The 10910-nt window shown below is 40.0% G+C and overlaps 1 protein-coding gene across 1 annotated transcript; it reads left to right on the forward strand.

The window, feature by feature from the left end:
* The first annotated feature begins 5689 nt into the window (after positions 1–5689).
* On the forward strand, positions 5690–6616 carry LOC117887701 (olfactory receptor 6F1-like). The gene has a single exon (XM_034790398.1). It carries the CDS (start codon positions 5690–5692, stop codon positions 6614–6616), a length of 927 nt encoding a protein of 308 aa, XP_034646289.1.
* The last annotated feature ends 4294 nt before the right edge of the window (positions 6617–10910 follow it).

The following is a 10910-nucleotide window of genomic DNA, read 5'->3' on the forward strand; positions in this document are numbered from 1 at the left end:
GCAGGGAAGGCCTTAATTGACTGATCTGTCATTTCTCATGACCCCCTAGTACATTGGGTCTGATTCTCATCCCATTGTCACACACCTAAATCACAAGCTACTGCGCTGAAACCAATAGGCATGATTCTCCTTTCCATGTAAATGAGGGGTAGCTTTTCTGAAGGGAATGGAGTTATGTTGGTTTAAATTTGGAAGAATTCCACTAGAGTTTCAACAGCCGAATCAGGAGTAATCTACTTAGTTATTTGGTTCTATGTGAGATGAGAACCCAACCCACTATTAATAAATCAAATGCAATTTAATTTTGATTTTTTTTTTTAGGTTGCAACTTTAAATGAGTCAAAGGGAGATAAGTGCCCAACTCCCATTGGCTTAGTCCCCTTTGAAACTCCCAGCCTCAGTTTATATAGCACTTCAATCACTAAACTAGATGGGCTTCCTAGAAGAGCCGCCCAAATGCTAAATCAGATGGGTCGATTGATTTATTAGGCAAGCAGTGGGAGTCCTCTGTACTGACAAAGGTGCAAATCATAGCCAAGTCTAGCTCCACTGTACATCCACGGTCAAAAATACTCATTCAAAAATATAATATAAAGTCCTCAGCTGGCTTATACATCATAGCACCATTGAGAATGCTGGGTCTATTTCTCTTTAGGCACAAATTGGTGCCAATCCAGGAAGTCAATGGGTCTGTCCACCTATTTACCCCAGCTGAGGATCTGGTCCATCATGGTAGAATCTGGTAAAATAACAATAACTATTTACTTTACCTAAATATTCAAGATCTGAAGCTGAAGGATCCTTTATTCACTGGAGATGACTTCTCTTTCCAACACCTAAGCATAAAGAACAGGAGTACTTGTGGCACCTTAGAGACTAACAAATTTATTAGAGCATAAGCTTTCGTGGACTACAGCCCACTTCTTCGGATGCATATAGAATGGAACATATATTGAGGAGATATATATACACACATACAGAGAGCATAAACAGGTGGGAGTTGTCTTACCAACTCTGAGAGGCCAATTAATTAAGAGAAAAAAAAAACTTTTGAAGTGATAATCAAGCTAGCCCAGTACAGACAGTTTGATAATAAGTGTGAGAGTACTTACAAGGGGAGATAGAGTCAATGTTTGTAATGGCTCAGCCATTCCCAGTCCTTATTCAAACTGGAGTTGATTGTGTCTAGTTTGCATATCAATTCTAGCTCTGCAGTCTCTCTTTGGAGTCTGTGTTTGAAGTTTTTCTGTTGTAATATAGCCACCCGCAGGTCTGTCACTGAATGACCAGACAGGTTAAAGTGTTCTCCCACTGGTTTTTGAGTATTTTGATTCCTGATGTCAGATTTGTGTCCATTAATTCTTTTGCGTAGAGACTGTCCGGTTTGGTCAATGTACATGGCAGAGGGGCATTGCTGGCACATGATGGCATATATCACATTGGTAGATGTGCAGGTGAACGAGCCCCTGATGGTATGGCTGATGTGATTAGGTCCTATGATGATGTCACTTGAATAGATATGTGGACAGAGTTGGCATCGGGGTAGTCTCCAGTGGGAGAACACTTTAACCTGTCTGGTCATTCAGTGACAGACCTGCGGGTGGCTATATTACAACAGAAAAACTTCAAACACAGACTCCAAAGAGAGACTGCAGAGCTAGAATTGATATGCAAACTAGACACAATCAACTCCAGTTTGAATAAGGACTGGGAATGGCTGAGCCATTACAAACATTGACTCTATCTCCCCTTGTAAGTACTCTCACACTTATTATCAAACTGTCTGTACTGGGCTAGCTTGATTATCACTTCAAAAGTTTTTTTTTCTCTTAATTAATTGGCCTCTCAGAGTTGGTAAGACAACTCCCACCTGTTTATGCTCTCTGTATGTGTGTATATATATCTCCTCAATATATGTTCCATTCTATATGCATCCGAAGAAGTGGGCTGTAGTCCACGAAAGCTTATGCTCTAATAAATTTGTTAGTCTCTAAGGTGCCACAAGTACTCCTGTTCTTTTTGCGGATACAGACTAACAAGGCTGTTACTCTGAAACCTAAGCATAAGAAAGTAAAGAATGCCCATCAGTGTAAGTGTGATAGTATTAAAATTGCTGGTCTGACAGATCCTGGGACTGGATGACAGCAAATGGATCATGTGATAATTGCCCTGTTCTGTTCATTCCCTCTTAAGTATCCTGCATTGGCTCCTGTCTGAAGACAGGATACTGGGCCAGATTGACCATTGGTCTGACCCAGTATGGCCATTCTTACGTTCTTACGATCTTAGTGTAAAACAAGAGTTATTCCTTGGAGTTCAATCATTAAGTTACCAAAGAGGTTAAGATGTGGCTTGAATATGATCTATAAAGGTCAGATTTTTATAGGGATTTAGGTGCGTAAAGATGCAGGTAGACATGTAGTGTAGATTTTAAAATCACCTCACTGCCATTGACTTCAATGGGAGTTAAGCACCTAACTTTCCTGGGCACTTTTGAGAATCCCAACAAGTGCCTATCTGCATTTTTAGATGCCTAAATGCCTTTAGCAATCTGGCCCTAAGTACCTGCAAAAGGAGAAGATTCCTGATAGTCAAAGTGTCCTTAATCTAGCAGACAAAAGCAGAATAAGATCCAATTCAGCCTGGAAATAAGAAGCAACTTTTTCACCGTAGGGGTAATTAACCATTAGAACCACTTGTTAAGGGTGTGGTGAGTTCTCCATCACCTGATGTCTTTAAATAAAAATGGGATGTTTCCTTCAAAAGATACGCTGTAGCTCAGACACAAATTATGGGTTTGCTGAGGAAATCATTGGGTAAAATTCCCTGGTTGGGGTTATACAGGAGGTCAGAAGAGATGATCATAATGGTGCCTTCTGGCATTAAAATCTATGAATTGCTGAAGTCAGTGAGCCTGATTCTCCCCTCACTCACCACAGTGTAAACCAGGAGTAACTCCACTGGAGTCAGTGGGGCTGATTCCCCTCTCAAACACCTGGTGTAAATCTTCCCCTTTCTGTGCCTCAGTTTCCAATCTGTAAAAGGGGGATAATGATCCTGGCCTCCTTGGTAAAGTGCTTTGAGATCTACTGATTTAAAGCACTGCATAAGAGCTAAGTATTATTGTTATTCTTTGGCTGGCAAAAGAATGTCTCATTGTGCTCTGTTGTTCAGCCAACTCTTTTTGAGACTAGATCCAAGAATAATGGATGGAGGATTGACACAAGGCACGAGCATGTGAAATTTGTTCAGAATTCAGTGCAGAGGAACTCTATGAAAGTAGGTGTATACGTTCACAAAACCCACATGGGGACATAGGAATTTGAGGACTGGCCCTTGAGTTATTTATTTAATGACTATACAAGCAATGCACTCCAAAGTTCCTGAGAAAGTCTGTGGATTTCTCTGAAGATCATGTCCCAAGGCTGCCTCTGAGAGGATGAAATAAGCCTTCCTGAGTCAAACACTTTTATTTTGCATGAACAGAGCAATTAAGAAGACATTAGCATATAAGATATAGATTGTTTATTTTTAATTATAGGTATATAAAGAGATATGCAAACAATTTATTAAGGATAGTTGATGGTTGACTCCATTAGGGCAGGCTGAGAGCTAGAACCTTTTGACAAGTTTCAAAGTGTGTGGGTTAGAGAAACAGCATTATTGTCTGCTTAAAAAAAAATAGCTGTATTGGTTTTGTCTCCATGTTCAGAGATCAGTTTCTTCTACATCTGATGTGATATCATTCCCCCCCGTCCCCCCAATTCTGGATACATCCGCAGATCCAACACAGTGAGTATGTTTTGAAAATTCTTTGAATATTTTCCCAGAATACGTAGTATTTACACACGTTTAATTGAAATCAGAACCTTTTCTTGTGATTATTATTCCTAACATTCAAATTAATACTAGTTTAGATTCCTTAAACAGAAGAAATTTTGCATTCTGAATTTCTTTTTATTGTTTGTGCTGGGTTTTTTTAAGCTAGGATTTTCATCAGAGTCTAAAGGAGTTAGATGAACAAATCCCACTGAAATGCAATGTATGTAGATGCCTAATTCCCTCAAGCATCTTTGAGAATGCCAGCCTGTACTTCTGCATTGTGCTCACACTACAGTATAAAAACAGGTTAGACAATTTCTCTTGTGTTTATAGTCAGTTTCTGATCAGTTTCACCTTCTTGCTGTCTTGCAGAATAATTGCAGTTTTGTAAATAATGCAGACTCTACACTTTCCAAAATAAAACAATCTTCCCCCGTACTTACTACAAATCAGATCTGCTATCTTTAGAGAGAAAAAATAAGTTTTTGCCAAGAAGAAAAGAAGAGAGAATGAAAAAGCTCTGTAGTCAGCACATTTCAGAAAGAAGGACATGGAGTCCATTCCATCTTGTGTACCATCAACATAATTATTTACTAAGTTCACATCAGTTACACTTGTGAAAACATACTAAAGACAGTGCAGTTTGCAGAGGGGCTCATTAAACTGAAGAAAATGGGGTTACACTTTGTATTGGGCACTATTTATAAATGCTTTCTATATAGGCTTGGACGGCTTCGATTTTTATCGGTAAATGTCAATAAATTCTATTTCACCATACACACACAAACCGATGAAAAAATATTTGTATTGATAATAATTAAAATTGATAGGTAGGCAAAGTAAGGCAAATATTGCTTGACAACTTCTCAGCATGCATGGTCATTGAATAATTATTGCCTGACAGTGCCCCACCCCCCCACCCCCATTGTCTGCCCCTGCCATAAGTTCTCACACTGTGGAAATTTAATTGATAAAAATAAAATAAAAATGTTTAAAACCCATACTTCTGCACAATCATGCAAAAATTCAAAAACAAGGCTTAAAAATAAACATTATTATCCACTGAAATTATTTAAAAAATGAATTTTTCCAAAACTTCTTATAAGCAATTAACAGATTACAAGTATGTTAGAGACATGGACAATATATGTTCCAGATGGTTATAAGTGTATCAATAGAAAGTTTTACAAATGATTGTCAGAGTTATAAGCAACATATTTTGACGGGTGGAAACAATACAAGTTGCTCAAGCATTTATTAAAGCATCAATTATTTATTAATTGAACCTTATTATAAAGTATGACCAAAATGAGAGGTGAATGGAATCTGGAAGTCTGTGGTGCCATTATGATTACCAATGGTTCAGAGGAGGCTTAAGTCAAATATGAGGGTATTACCATCCTCATCAATAGCAACAACAGTGGACTGTTCTTTTGTTGTTAGAGTCAGGGGCTCAAGTTGCCCACTAGAGGCCAGGCCCTTCCTTTAAGATGTTTCAAAGCAGACATCCAAAAACAGAGGCACCCCCAGATCAATAGTCTCTTTTGAAAATATAGGCCAGGACTCTTGGGTGCTATTTGAGGCTCGGGGTGAGAAGTGAGCTCCAACAGCTAAGAAAAAGAAACTGGGAATCTGGATGCCTGGGTTATGATTCCAGCTCTGGTAACCCATCTCTGTCTAATGCCCTAACGTGCTGAGGGTTTCCAGCTCCCATTGAGAGCTAAATGTGTTCAGAATACTGATATATATGTGACTGCTCAGTTTGTTGTCTGTCAACAATGACCTGCATCTAACAAAATCACTTGTGTATTTCTTCATCTTCCCTTTATGGTCTCATGTGTTTTGGCAGGTACACCACCTGGCCCCAATGGTGAAGGGAAATCAAACCAATGTGAAGGAATTTATTCTGCGTGGGTTCTCTGGCTCTCATTATTTGCAGATCTCACTCTTCATGCTATTCTTGTTAATGTACTTCCTGACACTCACAGGAAACATCACCATCATATCCTTAGTGGGGACCCACTGTCGCCTCCACACCCCTATGTACTACTTCCTCTGCAATCTCTCCTTCCTGGAGATCTGGTTCACCACAGCTACCATCCCCAAGACTCTTACCAATCTCGTGTCCCAAAGCAAAACCATCTCCTTCCTCAGCTGCCTCCTGCAGATGTACTTTGTCTTCTCCCTAGGCTGCACTGAATTTCTACTCCTGGCTGTCATGGCCTATGATCGCTATTTGGCCATATGCCACCCATTGCACTATAGCTCCATCATGAACAGCACCTTGTCCACCCAGTTGGCCATTGGCTCATGGGTAGGTGGCTTCCTGACTATTTCTGTGCCAGCATTTCTGATCACTAGGTTGTCCTTCTGTGGCCCTACTGTCATCAACCATTTCTTCTGTGACATAGATTCTTGGATAGAGCTCTCCTGCACAGACACGCGCCTCATTGAGATGGTGTACATTACTATCTGCTTTATTGTAATCCTGGGCTCCTGTGCAGTCACCCTGGTCTCCTACGTTTACATCATCTCTACCATCCTGAGAATCCCATCTGCCCAAGGCAAGAAAAAGGCCTTTTCCACTTGCTCTGCCCATCTCACCATTGTGGTTATATTATACGGCTGCGCCATCTTCCTGTACGTCGAGCCTTCTAAACAGAACTCACTGGACATGAACAAAATTGTCTCTGTCTTCAATACTATTGTGACACCATTGCTTAACCCTTTCATTTACACTCTAAGGAATAAAGACGTCAAGGAAATCTTGAGAAAGGCTTTTCAGAGGACGTGATGTTATTTTCCAATGGCCTGGATATCATTGATTTAGGCAGCCAGTGAGGGGAAATCAAGTGAACCATCAAAGCATACTAATATTAAATAAATAGTTTCTGGTATCTAAATATAATCAAATGATAATAATAATAATGCAGAATTTGGCCTAGAATTTGGAAACCATATTACTGGGACTGAGTCTCATTTACAATAAAACAACTTTCAATTCTTTTGGCAGTGTAAATGGGCCTTAAAATAGGTGTGACTGTAATTTACAAGCTCTTAAAGATCCCTTTACACTGCTGGAATGATGGAAAAGGGTCTTATTTTCAATGAGGAGCAGGCCCTCATTTTTTGTGTATGTAAACTAGCCTATGATATAGTTCTCCATTTTACCAGATACTTGCTTCTGACATTTAACACTCTAGTACTTTTGATGTAGCTCCACAAACATTTACATCACTTTGCTTACAATCCAGAAAATGTTGATAAGACTCTCTGAAAACTTGGAGAAGACTTGGACGTGACTGGAAAGCTGTGATAATATGTTGTCACATCTGTCAACACGATGATGCAAATTGGGCAGCTTTTTACTATCTTTCACATGATTTGACATTTTTCTAGCTCTATTACAACTTTTTGACAAGGATCTATGGTCCAGAAGCCAAAGGTATTTAGGTGCTAACATTAGTCTGGGACTTTCCAGGGAGTCTAAAGGAATTAGGCACCAAAACCTCATTCAATTTGATGGGATTTGTGGGCCTAACTCTCTTAGGCACTTTTAAAAATTGCAACCTAAACAACGATAAAATATAATCATGGGTTTAGGTGTGGGTATTTTGACATATGATGTTGACAATTTGTGATATAATAGTTTATAAAGCTTAATTTATTGAATTTGAATGTCTATTGACATTAAATAATTGCCTGGCCACTTCTTCTCCCTCCTCCACCCCCCATAATTTCCTGCAACTGTGAAAATTTAAATAGATCAAAATAAAAAAAAATACTTACAAGTAAACATTGATATTACCCATCGAATTCTGCCAAGCCAATGTATATAACTTTACCCACTCAGGGTAAAATTTAAGTCAGTGGTGCTACTCATGTGAGTAAAATCATTACAGTCTGGCCTAGTGAACTCCAGAGATTTTCTGCTTTGTCCTATAATCTTTTTATACCGTGTATTTCATGTTGTCTTAATTAGATTGTAAACTGTTTGGGGTAGGTACCATTGTTTGGTTAATCACCTAGCACAGTGGGGTCCTGTTCCACGAATGCATGACTGGGGCTCCCTGGCAAAGTTGGGTTTGTCACTAGGAAATAGTTGCTGGGATTTTCAAAGGGGCATCCAATTCCCATTGAAAATCACCATCCAGTTAGTCAGCCCCTTTGGAAATCCCTTTTGAGAAGTTGAATAAACCTTTTCCCATCTGAAGGATGATCCATGTGAATGGATACTGGCATAGCAGGTTCAAAGACAGATTGGGTCCTGCCCTAATCTCATCCCACGCTAAAATGGTGAACAGGTGCGAATAGGGCACAAGGGGTCAGGCAGTGGGCCAAAAGTGGGTGTGCCCATGTGTGGGACTCCTGCCATCCAACCCTCAGTCCACAAATTGAGTACACTGTAAACAATCCCTACTAATGGGGTACGCCTGCTCCATTGAAGAAATAAATGAAGATTTACTCCTGAGGGCAATGGATGGAGGGCTATATTTCCAAAGGCATTTAGGTGCCTAAAGATGTGCAAGGACACTTAGACACCTAACTCCCATTGCAATCAATGAGAGTTAGGTGTCTAAATGCCTTTGAGGAACTGAGCCTTAATGGGATTTTCAAAAGTGCCTATTCAAGCTAGCCACCTACCATTCAATGGGAGTTAGGCATCTCATCAGGTTAGGTGCTTTCGAAAATCCCACTAGGCTGTATCCTTATGTGCCTAAACACCTTTGCAAATCTGGCCTAAATGTTAACAAGATCAAAGTGTGAGTGGGCACCTTGAGGTCTGGCTGCTGTTGCTCCTGCAGAGGTTGTCTGGTACATGAGGAGCGAATGACAGACACTTTGTGCTTTATTTTATTTTCCTGTGTTTCAAGACAGCGAAACGCTTTCAAACTCGCTTGACTCAGGGAAAGAAATCTTCTGAAAAAGGAAAGGGCTTTTTTCGAACTTATTTTAAGAAAGTAAATATAAAGCATCTTTAAGAAGGAAATGCAGTGTCTACTAGATTGCAGCCCAGGGCAAGAAAATGAGAAATTGGCATCTGCAGTCCCGGATTTCCCAGGTCAAACTGGGCCAGATCCCCAGCAGGTGTAAACTAGCATTGCTCAATTGAGATCAGTGCTGATTTACACAAGGTGAGGATCCGGTCCATGTGGTTTGACCACGGTTGTGGATTCTCTCAGCTCCTCTGAAAATCAGATACATACTGTGTACACATGGGACAAGATTCTGATCAGTGGAGTTATACCTGTGTCAAACCAGTGCAAGTGAGTGGAATGTCTGGCTCAGACACTCTGTTTTGTGTTAGATCCATTGATATTTAGGGAGAATTTTCCACTGAAATAACAGCAGGGAAAGGAGACTATAAAATGGCTCCAATAATACCAGCATGAGTCTAAGGGAGAGAGGGTGGGGTTGGGAGATATTTACCTGGAGTCATACAAACCGAAAATATAGAAGTGAATCAGTAATTCAGGCCTAGAACCTCAAAGGTATTTAGGTACCTAATTCCCACTGATTTCAATGGGAGTTAAGTGCCTAAATACCTTGAGGATCTGGGCCACAGTTCTTAAATAGTTATTTTGTGTAAGCTACATCCAGTTAAAAACAGTGGAGATTCACTCTGTTTACTCAAGTTATAGCAAGTGAAATCCAATAGTTTTGGAGCAGAGTTCAGAATCTGGCTTTAAATCCGTTGATTTAAGAGGGATGACTCTGGATTTACACTGAGGTAACTGAGATCAGAATCCAGACTTAACTCCATTGTCTTCATTTGGGTGAATGTGTTTGCACTGGGATAACTGAGATCAGAAACTGGCCACAAACCCTGATTAAAATGAAGTACACTGGGTCTCCTTGAAAATGTGACAGCTTTGACTTACATAAATACATAAATGTAGGGTGAGGTCACATCTTTTATTGGGCCAACTTCTGTTGGTGAGAGAGCAGCTTTGGAGCCACACAGAACTCTTCTTCAGGTCTGAGAGAGAAAGAAAGAAAGAAAGAAAGAAAGAAAGAAAGAAAGAAAGAAAGAAAGAAGTGCCTCTCCAGCCTTTATCTGTTATATTTAAGCTTTTGGGGCCATAGACTCCCTTTAGTGTCATCTTAAGCACAGAGACTTGCATTTTGTTGGTCCTTAGCAGATGGCCGATAGTAATAATCTTCTGTAATTTGGGGGGAAATAAACTCTTCAATCCACCTGTGAGGGTAACATGTTTTCATATTTGGGTCAACAAATTTATCTTCATTGTGAGCTCCACTGTAAAAAGTATTGGAAAGTTCCACAGATGCGACAATATCTTATCATAACAAATGTTGATGGAAAAGGAACGACGGAAAGACTGAATTAGTCCAAACAGAAAGGTGTCCTGATATAACTCCAGGACTGGGTTAAGATCATGCTTGGTAATTAAGAAAGTGTGAGTCTGATAATTCAGTAACCCAAAATGGTTGCATCACAAACTAGGCCTAACTGGTGGACCAAAAAAAAAAAGAGAGGATCGTCCTAATTCTGAGCAATGTCCTGACCAGATCTAGATGGAGAGAGGAAACCAGATGACACTGCCACTAGCTCCAGTTAAATCCAAGTACAACCTGAGATATGAGACTCTCTCTCTCTCCTTGTGATGTGTCCTTTTTCTTCCCCCACCTTATTTCTTCTCTTTCCCATCCTTCTCCTTTTCCCTCCTGTCTAATGAGATTCTGGCTTAGCTGGCCAAGCTTGTATCTTTTCCAACACTATTGTAGACTTGTGTTAAGGCAGTATCCCCACTTTGAACTTTAGGATACAAATATGGGGGCCTGCATGAAAACTTCTAAGCTTAACTACCAGCTTAGGTCTGGTCCGCTGCCACCATTTCAAAGCTAATTCCCTTCCCTGGGTAGCCTTGAAAGACCATCAGCAATTCCCTGGTGAATACAGATCCAAACCCCTTGGATCTAAAAACAAGGAAAAATCAATCAGGTTCTTAAAAAGAAGGCTTTTAATTAAAGAAAAAGGTAAAAATCATCTCTGTAAAATCAGTATGGAAAATAACTTTACAGGGTAATCAAACTTAAAGAGCTCAGAGGACATCCCTCTAGCCTCA

This window comes from Trachemys scripta, chromosome 14 (assembly GCF_013100865.1).
Source record: "Trachemys scripta elegans isolate TJP31775 chromosome 14, CAS_Tse_1.0, whole genome shotgun sequence".
NCBI classification, from domain to species: domain Eukaryota; kingdom Metazoa; phylum Chordata; order Testudines; family Emydidae; genus Trachemys; species Trachemys scripta.

What these genes read in the sequence shown, in the direction of transcription:
- LOC117887701 (XM_034790398.1), top strand. Translation starts at nt 5,690, where the DNA reads ATGGTGAAGGGAAATCAAACCAATGTGAAGGAATTTATTCTGCGTGGG.